Raw genomic sequence first — 17,170 nt, 5'->3', positions numbered from 1 at the left:
GAGCAAAAAGACAAATCGGCTCATGTTCGTTTAAACAGACCGAAACGGAATCAGACAGACTGCACGAGGAAGCAGATGAAGAAATCCCAGGTGTAATACGTGAGGAATAAAACACTTGGGGCGTGCTGTAATGGAAAAATCATCAACGTGGTCATGAAATGCAGGTTGATGCAAAGCAGTCATATGAAGTGGATTATTTTCCTGCACATTAATGAATGACATCTCATGCTTTTTTTTTAAATCAGTCTGTAGCTACCTACAATGTTGTGGACTGTCCATGAGACAAGTCAGTTCCTGTTATCACTTAAATTATAGCAAATATACACAGTCATTCCCTCACCAGCCTCTTTTTTTTGCTCTTTCATAAAGTTAATAATAATAAAGCAATTTGTCATGGTAAAAAGAGAAAGTCCATCCATCCATCCATCCATCCATCCATCTTCTATACCGCTTTATCCTTTTCAGGGTCACGGGGGAACCTGGAGCGTATCCCAGGGAGCATCGGGCACAAGGCGGGGTACACCCCGGACAGGGTGCCAGTCCATCGCAGGGCACAATCACATACACATTCATACACTACGGACACTTTGGACATGCCAATCAGCCTACCATGCATGTCTTTGGACTGGGGGAGGAAACCGGAGTACCCGGAGGAAACCCCCGCAGCACGGGGAGAACATGCAAACTCCGCACACACGGCGGGAATCGAACCCCCGACCCTGGAGGTGTGAGGCGAACGTTCTAACAAAAAGAGAAAGTGAAAAGCATAAAAACTTTCCTGTGGCAAAAAAACCTACAACATGCTGACCATTACAAAGCACTGACACTTGTGACTCCTTCCCCCCGTGATAAATCAATATCTCCTAAAAGAAACCCGCACCATATCAATGAGCACAGGATTTTCTTGGTTAAGTAACGACACATTTATTAATACGCTTCGATTATGCGTAGTATTCACCATAGAAGTGCCTGTGAATGAGGTGTTACTATAGGAACAAGAAGACTAATATAACCCATCGTTTGAAAGACGGCTGGAACTACTGTTACAGAAAATGAATCACCGCCTTCTTCTGACCAATCAGAATTGAGAATTCAAAAGCGCTGTGGTATCAAAGCAGACACCCAGTTTCACCAGACTGGAAAGTAACGTTAGGTTTTTTTTTTTTCTTTACAATTTGTCAGGGCTGATTGATCATTAACGTTAAGGAGAAAATGTGTGTGGGCCGCAGGGTCTGCTTCCTGGATATTTATCTCTGGGTTATTTAATGATCCCACGGGAGAAACAAGATCACAGGGAGTGAGCTTTAATTCTAAGGACTGCAGACATTAATTAAAATGGAGAATCAGATTAAAACCTAGTCTTCATGGAGGGATAAGCTGGAAACAGAGCCCATGCACTGAGTGAGACTTTTCAACAGCTGACCGACGTGAGAAAACTGAGAACTTACGCTAATCACATTTAGGAGCTGGGAGATCTCAGTTACTATGGCTAAGCGGGGAAGTGGCTGGACTATCCCTTGGCTTTGTTATTCAGTTCACAGTAAGAATAAATGAGAAGCTGTGTGTGTGTGTGTGTGTGTGTGTGTGTGTGTGTGTGCGCGTGTGTGTATACGTACACGTGTACATGTGCAGAGAAGAGAGTGAAGGAGCAGGGTGAAAGAGGGAAACAGGAAAGAAACAGACAGAGGAAGGAAAAAAATAACAGACAGAGCAAAGGGGAAAAAAAAAGACAGAATATGTAAACCAATGGAGCCGCTAAAGCAAAGAAAGAAAGAGAAAATTCCAGCCTCCCAAATCCTAAAAATCCTCTCTGAGGCGAGAAGTAAAGGTAAATACCAGGTCAGGTATTGAGAAATACACTCATTACACATGAGCATGCCATTCCTCATTTCCACAGTCTTCACTGCATTCAGTGACACCGAACCATCTCTCCTAATTCATGGACAAAGCTTCAGCGTTTTCTCTCGGGAGTTAAATCCGGGAACGGAGCTACACATTAACCTGAGAGCTCAGAGGAAAAAAAAACAGACAAACAAAAAAAACCAACGCTTTCACTCCACACACGACGAGTGGATGAGGAATCCAACAGAGCTCGTTAGTATCCGAGGCAAAACTCCCATTCTAGTATATATTAATATATTCACCCGGATTCCATTTCACTCCATTCCAGATTCACTACACTGCTCCAGAGTGAAATAGTATGGATTAGAACGGAATGAAATAGGATGGAACTTGTCTCAAATATACTGCCGTTTCGGATTTGTTGAAAGGCTACCGTCTTGTCCGGTCAGAGCAGTGACGTCACACTCTGATAGTTCCATTTAAGGTTCTTTATTGCGCAAAGAGGTATAGGTGTGTGTGTGTGTGTGTGTGTGTGTGTGTGTGTGTGTGTGTGTGTACAAAGGACGAAACGAAACTGAAAGTTACTAAACTAAACTTATCTACAGATAGACACATCTCCAACACAGACACACCAATTCCATCAGTTTCCTCCTCTGAAACAGTTATTTACACAGTTACCGGGGTAGTGGTGGTCTAGTGGTTAAAGGCTCTGGGTTACTGCTCAGAAGATCAGGAGTTCAAATCCCAGCACTGGTGGGCCCTTGAGCAAGGCCCTTAACCCTCAACTGCTCAGTTGTATAAATGAGATAAATGTAAGTCGCTCTGGATAAGGGCGTCTACCAAATGCCATAAATGTAATGTAATGTAATCCCGGTTTCACGGAAAGTTTTGGAACATACCAAACTCTCCCCAAGAGAGGGGGGCTTGGAAGAGTCCATATCCTTTTTAACAGGAATTGAATACATTGGGATAAAATGGAACAGAGTCCATGGGAACAGGATGAAATGGAATAAAGAGTGAAATAGAATATATTTTAGAAACAGACTTTAGGTAAAAATAGGGTGGTTATAATATTTATACCACACATATCTGACTTATCTAAGTGTCCACTCAATGTAGCCTACTAGCATCTTCATTTATTTTACTTACTGAAGTCTGATCTACATCATGGTCCACATATATGATGCACAGGTATATGGATAGGTTCATTTGAACTTAAAAAATCATTTAAAATAACAGATTTCTGTGGTGGGAAAAAACAAGAATTCTACATGATATTTTATATGAATCATACTGGAGGAAAATTATACTGTTGAAATTAATTCAAGACGCAAAAATAACTGCTTCACAATCACACTGTGGCACTTTAAAGTGAAACTCAATTGGTTCATCAGATGCCTTGCAATTCCCAGAACTAATACAGATGACCCCATGCTGGGAGTGAAATTGAGGTCAATTTCTGCTGAAATGTTTAATTCCACGTTTCTGGATGTGAACACGTTCTCCGGTTCACCACATATGGACCGAGTCTTGCCACACGAAATCACTTGTAGACCTGCAGTTAAACTAGCACAGCTAGTTTATATTAAAAAAAAAAAAAAAAGAAAGAAAGAAAGAAAAAAAAAGGGTTTCAGACTTTTGTGGCAGTTCTGACTCATCCCCTTGCGAGGTCTTTTCACATTGCTGATCTCATCTCATGAGGTGAGTCAGTCATGGCTAACAGTGGTGCTAAGATTTAGGGTCTGAAACTGACTCGGATAGAAAGAGAACAATGAACGGTAATTTGAGACGCTGGTTATTGAATGCACATTCTTCCCAGCTTCCGTTGATGAAGTACAGTCAATAGAGATGGCAGGACTAGTTTGAAATGGTCACGGTATGATAACCTAGTCTAAAAATATCAGTTTGACACTAGTGTGGTATCGATCAAACGGAAACAAACAAAACACAAACAAAAAAACATTGAATTGTTCTTTTTGGGAATGAGTTTTCCACAAATCTCAGTGACTACGTTTAGATGGACAGCAATAATCTAATTACTGACATTATTCTGAATAAGACAATATTAATAAGATTAAGGTGTTTACGTGAGCTATTTTCAGAATATTCCTTTCATGTTCCTGTTTTACATGTTATAGAACATAGATGGGTTAACGGCACACGTCATTACGTCACCGCGCCACGCCGTCCGACGTTCCCTCCAGAATTTCACGTATCGACATACAGTTCATCTTCGTTATGGTTCCGTATACAGTTTTGGGTGTTTTTATTTTTAATTTTTACAAACACTTCAAGTGCAGTTAATTATTTGTCATGCTATACGTGCAAATAGACGACTGCTTGAAGCCGTGGGCTGCGTCCCAAACCGCATACTTACCTACTATATAGTAGCCAAAATACATGCATCTCACCTACCATATATTAGGTAAGTACACGGTTTGGGACGCAGCCGTGTTCTCTTGTTTCCTGTGAAACGGTTGAGCACTGCCATGTGTGTACGTGTCCTGTCGCAAAATGCGGTGAAAACTCTCACACGACGTTAATAGTGTGATTAAGGTGTGTACATGTCTGTAACGCACGTCGATAATGCCACTAAAACAGGAATACTCCACACGTCTTAATTCCATTAGTGTTTACTTCGAGTATGACTTTAGTCAGATTAAGGTCATCAATAATCGCTGTTTACATGCTAGTTTCTTAATCAGAGTATCGTCTTAATCGGGTTAATATCGGATTATTGTTGTCCATGTAAACGTACTGATTGTCAGTGTTTATCATGTTGTTGTTATGGGCGGCTGTGGGTCAGGTGGTAGAGCGGGTTGTCCACTAATCGTAGGGTTGGCGGTTCGATTTCCGGCCCACGTGACTCCACATACCGAAGTGTCCTTGGGAAAGACACTGAACCCCAAGTTGCTCCCGATGGCAAGTTAGCGCCTTGCGTGGCAGCTCTGCTACCGTTGGTGTGTGAGTGTGTGTGTGAATGGCTGAATGAGACACAGTGTAAAGCGCTATATAAGTGCGCCATTTACCGGATGGATAGACTGACTTTATTGATCCCTGGGGACAAATCTGGGGAAAGAGAGAGTGCCAAATTGAATGAATAAATACATAAATAAAAAATAATTAGCATGGCAGTATGTATTGCTACTTAACCAAAAAAACATAGTTGTTTGCTTACCATCTGGTCATCAATGCCATGATCTAGTTTGCACTAGACAGCCATTGTGTATGAGAAAGTTACGAACATATTAGCGTTAACAGCAGAATGTGGTTATAACAAAGGATTCCACAGCCAACAGGTTTTCAGTACACTTCAACTTGTACTTGAAGTGACGATGATAAAAATATTGGCTCTGTGGAGATATTTATGATATTCGATCACCCACGGTAGTAGATAAAGAAAGTGAGAAAAAGCAATCATTGTAAATAAAATAAAATTTAAAAAAAAAAAAAACAAACTCTATTCAAAGCAGACAAGTAAATAAACATGATGCTAATAATCCCCAGAGAGAGTCAATGTTTTCTTTACCATCAAAAAATGAACAATCCCAGACACAGGAATTCCAAAGGATCCAAGAACATCTCGGGGAAAATGGTGCATGTCAAAACCATGCAGTTTTGGTGCCATGCTTAATGCTCAGCTCTCAGAAAAAAAGATCCAAGGAAAGAAAAAGTACAGGAGGGAGGTTTAATACAAGTATAAAAGTGTAAAAGATAAGCTTAAGTAACAAAGTAGTGAAGGAGTTAGACAACCTAAAGGCCTGTTCACACCAGGACTTTTTTTTCGACGCGCTTTTTTTTTGAGATGGTTAAAAGTTTGCCAAAAAAAAAAGTTACAAGCCTATCCACATAATTTTTTTTCTTTTTAAAAATTCAAATGAAACTCACCATCGAATCCTATTTGATCGGCAACTCCTTGCCACAACAACTCCCGCTTATCGATATTTTTGAAGCCGTTGTGGCGTTTATCATAGAGTTATTGGTGTTCAGACACCAAAGACACCGGCAGCTCAACATTCCGCTTTCTTCTTGCTTGCATCTTCTTCTTCGTCTTCTTCTTCAGGTATCGACGTGTGCGTGGCAAGACATACGTTTTGTGCTTCGGCGCCACCGCGACGTGGTTTTTATGTAACTTCAGCGCGGATCTCACTGGGCGGCCAGTGATGCGTCACACCACCCCGTCACTGGTTATTTCCCTAATCCAGCACAACCTGTAGGGTTTGATTCCTTACACATCCATTTCATCTACCAGGTTGAGTTCTAATCAATACACCGAGAAAAACAAAAACTTTACTTCTTTAGTATGATAGTAGCTGCCCATGTAGGCAATCCGGTAAGATGGCGTGATGTAACCAGCAAGGCGATGTAATGAAAACAGCCAGTCATTATTTCTCTTCAAGGCTCTAATTTCCCAACAGACTTATACACATTTCCTACACAGAGATATCTGCAGGGCATTTAGGCTTTCAGATCCAATATTTAATTATGCATGATGGGTATCTGTGTTCCTCTCATTCTACTGCCTGCTGACATTGTTATGGGGGAAAAGATTTCTGATCAGAGAGCTCATTGAAATTTACCCAATTAGTGTATTCTTCCCCGTTATCTCTTCAACTGTTTCATAAAATTGGTGGCAATTAACAAAGCAATGTTAGATTAGCAAGAAATGAATCCTTTAAGCCATAAAAGATCTCAGCTCATTGTGCTTCTGCAAAGACAAATGAACAAGAGAACAAGACAAATGCATGGTTTTTTGGGTTTTTTTTGCTTTGCTTCTGTAACCACGTTGATTTTTATAGTCTGCTCTGCCAGCAGCTTTTTAAATGAAATTCTCCACGTACAGTCTCAACACACAAGGCCCGTCTAGATGGAAAGTTCATTCTGAGGCTACACCAGCTGCTTCAGTTTAACACTACAAGTCCAAGATATTATATAAAATTGAATAAAAGAAAGAATCCTTCCTATGCAGAGGGCAGCGCCCTGACAGTAGATGGCGCGTATTGAAAAGTGTACACAAGGTGGCGCTGCACAACTTTCCGGTTCTGGGTATAAGGCAACTCTGGTTGTGGCCAAAAATGTTAAGTTAAGTGTTCATGGAAGAGGTGGGTCTTCAGCCGTTCTGTGAAGATAGTGACAGACTCTGCTGTCCGGATTGAGGTTGGAAGTTCATTCCACCATTGAGGGATGCTGAATTTGAAGCTTCTGGAAAGGGACTTCGTGCCTCGCTGAGTAGGCACTACCAGGCGTTGATTGTTAACTGATCGCAGGTTGCGTGATGGAACATAAACCTCAAGGAGAGTGTTGAAGTAGGGAGGTGCTGTTCCAGACGAGGTCTTGTACGCGAGCATCAAGGCCTTGAAACCAGTGGAGGGAGATGAAAAGGGGTGTGACATGGGTTCTTCTGGGCTGGGTGAAGACAAGGCGTGCTGCTTCATTCTGAATCATCTGAAGGGGTTTGACGGAGCTGGTTGGGAGGCCCAGGAGAAGTGCATTGCGATAGTCCAGTTTTGAGACCACAAATACTATTCAGCAAGTACAGGCAAGTTTCACATATTTCTCTTAAATCTGTAAAGGTCTAGCTGTATTAAATCAAATTCCTTGGTTACAAAGGTCTGGATAAACAGCTAAGATAAAACAACCATCAGTGATTATTATCGTACGAAGCATCAGTTTGAAGCACGTGTGCTTCGTCTTCGAACTGGTGCTTCACACCATCACTTTTGACTGCATCCAGATTCTGAACTTGAACGTATCTTCCTCTCTTTTTTTGAACAACCCCTGTTCATTAGTTCACTAATTACACCAGATCACACATCTGTAAAACCTCTTTCCTCTGTCAACAAGCTGCCTTCAGCTAAATCATTTAGATAAATGCATATGATTGACCACAACTGAAGATCTGCTACAGAAGCTGTAAAGATTCGTCACTACGGCATTGAACTACAGCCAGTTTTTTTTCTACTCATTGATCGCTTCTTCTACAGTATATTTTCAGCACCCTGTTTCATCCTCGGTAATATTTTGTTGAGTCTGCATCCGGACTTCGGTGTGCCAGCTGAAAAACCCCTGGCCCAAAGCTTCTTGTACTATAGTACTATAAGCAACTATATGAAATACTATATGTACTTTGCAACACAGATTTTCTAGAAGAATCTTAAATTTTCTAGAAGAAAGCTTCAAGCAGAACCTCTTTAGAAATTATTATTTTTTTTTTTTATTGATGCCACAAAATGTTCTACAAAGAGCATCAGTCAAAGCCTACTAGACATTACACAATATATTTTAAAGACGGGTACTTAACAAGTCAAGTCATGGGCTCCATAAATCGTAAACAGTAAACCAGTCCCTTTAGGAATCTATATAATTATTTTGAGATGTGTGTAGTGGTCTGGGAAAACGCATCAGATATTGCTCCGGATAGCCAAAATGAAAAACTGACTTCTGCCTCAATTTTGGTTTACAGCTTAGAACGCTGACTCCCTCAAGCTTTAGAAAAACATAAAGGTATCCAACTAAATTAATCTGGAATGGTTTTATTTACTTTGTAATCGTGGCTGTGAGTTCAGCAAAGATCAAACTGGGTAAGAAGCCATTTTAACATCTAGCATGTGGTGATAAAAACAGACATGCCTAAAGATGGCTAAGATGGCTATGTTTAACCCTCTACTGCCGAGTTGTATAAATGAGATAAATGTAAGTCGCTCTGGGCATCTGCCAAATGATATAAATGTAATGTGAATGACCATATTTGGAGGTAGTATGAATGTAAATGCGGTTCAATGTGTCCCGGACAGCAAAGTCCATCCATCCATCTTCTATACCGCTTATCCTTTTCAGGGTCACAGGGAACCTGGAGCCGATCCCAGGGAGCATCGGGCACAAGGCACACACTGGACAGGGTGCCAATCCATCGCAGGGATAATCACGTACACATTCACACACCCATTCATACACTAAGGACACTTTGGACACGCCAATCAGCCTACCATGCATGTCTTTGGAGCCCCGCAACACGGGGAGAACATGCAAACTCCGCACACACAGGGCCACGGTGGGAATCGAACAGCAAAGTCTGACAGACTGTTTGGTGCTAAATGGTAGAACTCTCTACCACTATGCTGACTAAAGGCGTAGCTATTAAAGCAACTGTATCTGCTTTTCATTGCTTCATACGTTGTCTCATCTCTCATTCATTTGTAAGTTTTATTAGCAGATCACGTGATTCAAATGTTTGAAATAGTCCATACAGGTACATGAGATAGGATTCGCAGGACATTTCTGCCTGAAAATAAATGCAGCGGAAAACGGATATAATAACTGTGTGTGACAGCCTTTCTCTAGCGGAAATGATGCATGAACCCTAATCACAAGTGGTCACTGCAGATGCATTCGTAATGCCAGGTGTGAACGGATATACGTCTCACCCGGGATGCACGTCATGTGAACAGGGCCTAAAAGCTTGCTAGATACATCTGATTAACTCACTCGGTGAACGTCACACTTTGATCGTGTTGCTAGAAACATTTGTGTTACGAAAACCAAACAAAACACGACATCTTCAGAAGTATACGTGTAGAGAATGTCACCGTGTGAAGGGTTTTCCCAGGCCACCACACAACCCAAAAATTCCTTAAGGTGCAAAAAAAAAAAAAAAAACCTGTTATATCTTTCAATATCTTCATTCAGAAACGGTTCTACATAGAACCCGTCTCCCCCACAGTATTACCAAGCCATTTGAGCTGACCAATTACCATCTGTCTAAGAGGTGTCCTAATTTGGAGCTTTTACAACTTTCTCTCGGTGGAACACGGAGGAAAAACACTCGCCCTCTTTAAATGCGTGCTACATACGCCTGGCCCTTCTCCAGCAGCTGCCACTGCATGGCAGGGGGTCCAACACGCTGAAAAGGTTAATAGGATCATTTGCACCCGATGTGTGCTGGTGTGATGGAAACCACGCCACTGCAAAAACAAAGCTTTTACAGCCACAGAATTCCTGACACCTCCCCGTCGAACAATGCTTTACTGTAAAGATGTTGCTTTTAAAGTTAGAATGGTGACTCTGGGAAGAGAGATAGAGAGAGAGAGAGAGAGAGACAGAGACTTATATGGGGGTGCAAAAACAAAGAACACTTCCATTACTCACAACTAAAACACTTAGCAAAAGATTAACTACGTCTACATCGTGGGTCATTGTTTTTGAGAGTAATGTGGACTTGGAAAACGGATGTGCTACAGCACAACAGCCACAACAGAGGAGAACGATGTATAAAGTGTAGTGATATATTGAGAATACACACGTAGTGAATCAATTACAACAAACTGATCCATTGAAAGAGGAATCAAAAGCTTAATCAGGCAACTCGCTTCATCAGGTCGTAGATATAAACCCGGTTCAGAGGTTAATATTAGCAGCTTGGTGATCATTCATACCTTTACTTACAATGTCGCTCAAATGAAACGTCCACTCGTTCAGATGTGTATGAATAATTCATAACAGCAGCTTGGATGAGGATACAGACTGGCAGAAACAGCATGCACTGCACTGCAGGAAAGGATTTCAAAATGACAACACCGGTCCAACAGGTTATTCTCTACACCATCGACTCTCTGTCCAGCATCTGGCACTACACACTTTACCCAGTTACTCAGCTGATGAGTAAGCTCAAGTTTATAAGCGCTGGGAATTTTTGCCCCCCCCCCCCCCACGCCCCACCGGGCTTAGTCACGGCTCTTTCTGTTTTCCTTTCAGATATCACACACTCGGCTCTGGTGAATTGGTGAAATCGTGTCTCATAAGACGGCTTGTTCGGTATACAATGTACTAATTAGGGAGCTCGGTCATGTTGTGGACATGTCCGAGATGATGGAAGAGAAGATTAAATGTGCTCCCGACGTCCCATAATGCACGATTACAGTCTCAGCAGCGAATGACAACGCTACAGCGTGACAAGTGACAGCTGTTTTGAGATTTCCTCAATTCTATGCAAATTAGGTACGATGTGGGAAAACCAAACAATTGGCTCGTGGAAAGTTCTCAAGACATGCTGCTTGTGGTCGACTCTTCAGTTCCGCACTCACTACTTTAGTTCCTCTCTGCATATTAGTTCCCATTTACTGCTTAAACAAGGAATCGAATTTTTCATGTGGAGAAGGGAGTGGCTTAGTGTTCAGGATATCTGCCTTGTCTGACTAGAGATTGCATGTTCTCCCTGTGCTTCGGGGGTTTCCTCTGGGTACTCCAGTTTCCTCCTCCAGTCCAAAGACATGCGCTGAAGGCTGATTGGCATGTCCAAATTGTCCACAGTGTGTGCGTTTGTGCCCTGAGATGGGTTGGCACCAGAGTCCAGGGTGTCCCCCTGCTCCCCACGACCCTGTGTAGGATAAGCAGTATGGAAAATGGATGGATGGAATTTCACATTAAACATCTACAAAGACTTTGAGAAGGAAGTAGCAAAGATCACTGTTGCCTCTGGTGTACGTAACTAATACAGATAGCTAGTACAGTGGGCGGTCACCTACAAAGCTATACAACTATGTCTCATCGGAAGCTGAACTAAATGCTGGACAGTGCACAACCACAGCAACTAAAGGCTGATTTATAATTGCTGTTAACCAAAGTCTACGCAAGATGGCCGCCTTTCGTATCCTGTGCTCGTTTGGTGTGCTACAGAAATTAGCGTGACACGCCCATGTGCTGCAACGCCGACATAAATAGTGGAAGCAATATAGCACCATACGAAGCATTTGCAACTGACTAAACACATAAACGTCACGTCTCATTTTTTTTTTTTTTTTACGTTTAAAAACCTACTGATAGCTCAGTAAATATTTCTGAATGTACGTCGAGGGTTTCTGACTTGGGATCGTGACAACAATCACGCCGACTGCAAACGATTTTAAAGAGAAACTGAGCGTTTCAGTCTGTTTACCATAGCAGTGCACTCAATTCTAAAGTACAAATTAAACAGGTTGACTTGGAAACTGGACAGATGTTTTAGCTTTGACGATGCCACCTAGTGGCCCCCGCTTTCGATCCTCCAGGTGCACAAAAGATACGCAAGCTAGTACGTACGTGAACAGAGCCACTCTTGTAGCAGCTCTTGTATACACGTCCGTGTAGTGAACGTGAAGTGTATTTGTGCCTTTAATGTGAAAGCGGCGTTAGGATGAGGGCAACGTTTCTGACACAATACAACAGACTTCATCATAAAGCAGCTTCACAGGAAACTTTCTGAAGATTGAAATCCCCCCCGTTGATCCAGGAAAAAACTCCCTGAGAAAACATCAGGAAGAAAGACGAACCAGACTCAAAAAGGGAAACGCTCTTCTAAATCATCCATCCATCTTCTATACCGCTTATCCTTCTCAGGGTCACGGGGAAACCTGGAGCCTATCCCAGGGAGCATCGGGCACAAGGCGGGGTACACCCTGGATGGGGTGCCAATCCATCGCAGGGCACAATCACATACCCATTCATACACTACGGACACTTTAGACACGCCAATCAGCCTATCATGGGGGACTGGGGGAGGAAACCACTGCAGCACGGGGAGAACATGCAAACTCCGCACACACAGGGCCACGGTGGGAAGCGAACCCTGACCGTGAGGCGAACATGCTAACCACTAAGCCACCGTGCGCCCACTCTTCTAAATCAGCTGATTATAAATCATTACTGTAGAAGAGTAAAAGGAAACAGTACTAAGTATGTTGGCAGATTGCGAATAAGAGTCCTGGGATGAGTTGGACGATGACAGCAGCAGTTCTTTTGGTAGAAATTTGCAGATTATTAACTGAAGCATTAGTGAGAACTGTTTTGGGGTTTTTTTTTTGGTCCATGGGACCGTCCACGAGAGCGGAAAATGAGCCGTGAGTGCAGAAAGCTCTGGAGAGAGGGATTAGTACTAAGTGCGTTGAGAGGATGTTCAGTATGCACAGGAGTCCCGGGATGAGTACAGGACAACGATCGTCCGATCCTGTTACAGCTCTTTGCTTGGACTGATTGAGAAGCTGTTTTGGCAAATGAATGAATGAATGAATGAATACAGGAGGAGTTAATAAACAATGAATCAGTCTTCATACACTGAGCTCTAGCAAGCATGCCAGGTCTCACTCCACCTTGTGTTGCTTTCAGTTGTCTAGCTGATTTGTTTTGTTTTGAGAGAAAGGTGTCTAGGATTTGTCTGATAAATCATTCGACACTGTAATATTCCAGAGATGAGGCTCCATTAACAGGAAATGCCTCCACCAGGCTGGAAACTTACCCGGATCCGTCTCATGGCAGCTACTATTTCCACACGGCTGTTGGGTCGCGCGACATCCAGGCTCCCAATGTACTGCCAAAACAAAACAAAACAAAACACAAACACTTACCTTTATGATTCAATGTAACGTATTAAAAACAAACAAACAAACAAACATTTCTGTTTATTGAGACGTTAGTTGCAGGCAAAACAAGTGGCTTGGTAAAACTTCTCGTGCCGTTTTCTCGTGAACAGAACAGGTCATGTTTGTATCAAGTTGATAAAGTTAATAAACAGAAGGTAAGTTTGTTAAAGCTCCAAACAAACACCGAGTCTCACCTTCGCCTCGAAATGAATCCCGTGCTGGAATGCCTCCTCGTTGTGTAGAGGAATCCGCAAGTCGTGTCCGTCGTCCACTAAATTGTACTTGGTCTTCGCAGGCATGGTCGCGCGTTTAACAAACCCGAACCGGTAAAGAAATAAACCAAGCGAAAGCGCGAGGCGGTCGCGTGAAGAAGCGGTCGCGTGAAGAGGTTCAGCTCGCGCGCTCCGTGGCGTTTCTTTCTGCCATTGTCGTGTCAACGCTTTTTTTCTCTCTCTTTTTTTTTTTTATACCGTCAGTCAGTCAGTGCAACTTTGTAACCGATCCCTCTTTCTCCTGTTCCTCCTCCGAACTCAGCGGCTTCCTTCCTTCCCTTCTTGCCTTGCAACGTCTCACCGGCTGTCGCTTATTTCCGGTTTAAAGTAAAAACAGAGAAGACTTTCCGCTGTCGTGTTCCTGACAAACCTGGCGCGAGAGCGGTGCCAATATTGTGCTCGCGCTTTCCCACCGCCAAATCTGCGCGAGCGCCATAGTAGTTCAAGCTCTCTCTCTCTCTCTCTCTCTCTCTCACCACACACACTCTATGTATCTCTCTCTTACACGCACACACTGTGTATTTCTCTCTCTCACGTACACACTCCCCCTCTCTCTCTCTCTCTCTCTCTCGCACACACACTCTCTCTCTCTCTTTCTCTCTCTCGCACACACACTCCCTCCCTCTCTCTCTCTCTCACACACACACCCTCTCTCTCTCTCTCTTTCTCTCGCTCTCTCTCGCACACACACTCCCTCTCTCTCTGTCTCTTTTTCTCTCTCTCTCACTCTCTCGCACACACACTCCCTCCCTCTCTCACTATACACACTCCGTGCATCTCTCTCTCACGCGCACTCTCTCACTCTGTTTCTCTCTCACACACACACTTTCACTCTGTTTCTCTATTTCTCTCTCTCTCCATGTATCCCTCTATTTCTCTCTCTCTCACACACACACACTCACTCTGTTTATCTCTCTATTTCTCTCTCTCTCTCACACACACACACTCACTCTGTTTATCTCTCTATTTCTCTCTCTCACTCTGTTTCTCTATTTCTCTCTCCCTCTCACACACACTCTCCCTCTGCGTATCCCTCCATTTCTCTCTCACACACACACACTCACTCTGTTTATCTCTCTATTTCTCTCTCTGTGTTTCTCTATTTCTCTCTCTCTCTCTCTCACACACACACACACTCTGTTTATCCCTCTATTTCTCTCTCTCACTCTGTTTCTCTATTTCTCTCTCTCTCTCACACACACTCTCCCTCGTGTATCCCTCTATTTCTCTCTCTCACTCTGTTTCTCTATTTCTTTCTCACACACACACACACACACTCCCTCCATGTATCCCTCTATTTCTCTCTCTCACTCTGTTTCTCTATTTCTCTCTCTCTCTCACACACACACACATTCCCTCCGTGTATCCCTCTATTTCTCTCTCACACACACACTCACTCTGTTTATCCCTCTATTTCTCTCTCTCTGTCTCACACACACACACACACACACACACACACACTCCTTCGTGTATCCCTCTATTTCTCTCTCTCACACACACACACACTCTCCCTCGTGTATCCCTCTATTTCTCTCTCTCACACACACACACTCTCCCTCGTGTATCCCTCTATTTCTCTCTCTCACACACACTCCCTCGTGTATCCCTCTATTTCTCTCTCTCACACACACACACACTCTCCCTCGTGTATCCCTCTATTTCTCTCTCTCACACACACTCCCTCATGTATCCCTCTATTTTTCTCTCTCACACACACACACACACACACACACTCCCTCGTGTATCCCTCTATTTCTCTCTCACACACACACACACTCACTCTGTGTATCTCTCTATTTCTCTCTCTCACTCTGTTTCTCTATTTCTCTCTCACACAGGCTCTCACTCTGTTTATCTTTCTCTATTTCCCTTGTGCTCACACACACTCTGTATCTTCCTCTATCTCTCTTGCTCTCCTCACACACACACACACACACACACACACACACACTCCCTCTCTGTATCTCTCTCTCTCCTTCTTTCTCTCACGCACTATGTGCATCTCTTTCTCTGTATCGGTTTTTCTCTCTTCCTCTCTCTCTCTCACACACGCACGATCTCTCTCTCACACACTCCCTCTCTGTGTGTATCTCTTGCTCACACACTATGTGCATCTCTTTCTTGGTATCGGTGTGTTTCTCTCTCACACATACTCTCTCTCTCTCTCTCTCTCTCTCTCTCTCTCTCTCTCTCTCTCTCTCTCTCAGCATGATTAAGGTTTAGGGAATCCCACCTGCTGCCATTGGAACACAGCTTCAGCCCATCTCAATGGAGCCCAAGGAAAAAAAAAATCTCCCTGCTTTTGTTTAAACAGTTTATTATGCATTGAGGAAATCAGTGAAGGGAACATGTTGGTAGCACACGAAAACTCAGGGATACTTAAGAATTGTTTACACAGTAATTATTGTGTACAGAAGCCCTGAATCACAAGATGCTGGAAAAAGCTGAAGCACTATGTTCTTATTTTGTATTCATATCTATAATTTTGACTCTTTATTTCAAAATATGATGTCACCATTTAAATTTTATACCTCGTTATTTCAAGATACTTCAAGTCATCTTGTTAGTGCAAGATTGTATTTCTATCTAATATCTCATTTTGACCTAATGCCTTATTTCAAGGTGTATTGTTAGTTTGATTTAATATCTCCTTATTTCATGATGCAATGACAATATTTTAACTGAATATCTTCATATACAGTATCTTAATATATGATTGTGTCTTATTATTCTGATTTATAAACTCGTATTCTCAAGATAGTATGTCATTACTCTGCTTTATTACCGCATTACTACAAGATATATTTTGACTTCATCTTATTATTTAAAAATAACCCGTTATTTCAAGATATTGAAATTGTTATTCTAATTTAATATCTTGTGATTTATAAACTTATTTCAGGATATTATCTCATTACTTTGTGTTATCTCCTCACTTCAAGACATGTCAATTTACACTTAATATTTCATTGTTTCAACTAGACATGTGATTTCAAGATTATTATTATTATTAAAATATTAAGATCTAGTTATTTTTGACTTAACTGATTGTTTCAATATATTACAGCAATGATTCAACATATATATATATATATATATATATATATATATATATATATATATATATATATATATATAGATAGATAGATAGATACAATATATGCAATTACTTTAAATTAACGCCTTGTTAATGTCTTGATTTATGTTCTTATTTCAAGATATATCATTATTTTGAGTTATATGTTATTTTCCACTTAATTTCTCATTACCTTGACTTAGCTTGTTATTTCAAGATATGTTGTTTTTTTTAACTTAATATTTCAATATCATCCATCCATCTATCCATCCATCCATCCATCTTCTACCGCTTACTCCTTCTTCAGGGTCGCGGGGAACCTTGAGCCTATCCCAGGAAGCATCGGGCACAAGGCGGGGTACACCCTGGACAGGGTGCCAGTCCATCTCAGGGCACAATCACACACACACTCACACACCCATTCATACACTACGGACACTTTAGACACGCCAATCAGCCTACCGTGCATGTCTTTGGACTGGGGGAGGAAACCGGAGTACCCGGAGGAAACCCCCACAGCACGGGGAGAACATGCAAACTCCACACACACATGGCCCTATTTCAATATCAATGACTTAATAACTTATTTC

At 42.2% G+C, this 17,170-nt stretch overlaps 1 protein-coding gene across 1 annotated transcript in view; it reads right to left on the bottom strand.

The window, feature by feature from the left end:
• nos1apa (nitric oxide synthase 1 (neuronal) adaptor protein a) overlaps window positions 1-15,217 on the bottom strand; it is a 135,637-nt gene extending 120,420 nt beyond the window's left edge. Inside the window, exons 1-2 of the mRNA XM_053636941.1 lie at window positions 13,427-15,217; window positions 13,109-13,180 (exon numbers count right to left, since the gene is read on the bottom strand). Of these exons, the coding sequence (XP_053492916.1) occupies window positions 13,109-13,180; window positions 13,427-13,531 (177 nt within the window). The 5' untranslated portion in view covers window positions 13,532-15,217. The remainder of the gene's footprint in view (window positions 1-13,108; window positions 13,181-13,426) is intronic.
• Window positions 15,218-17,170: the final 1,953 nt, after the last annotated feature.

Source organism: Ictalurus furcatus, chromosome 11, assembly GCF_023375685.1.
Source record: "Ictalurus furcatus strain D&B chromosome 11, Billie_1.0, whole genome shotgun sequence".
Classification (NCBI taxonomy): domain Eukaryota; kingdom Metazoa; phylum Chordata; class Actinopteri; order Siluriformes; family Ictaluridae; genus Ictalurus; species Ictalurus furcatus.
The sequence above is the reverse complement of the archived record's forward strand: the minus strand, read 5'-3'. Positions and strand labels throughout refer to the sequence as shown.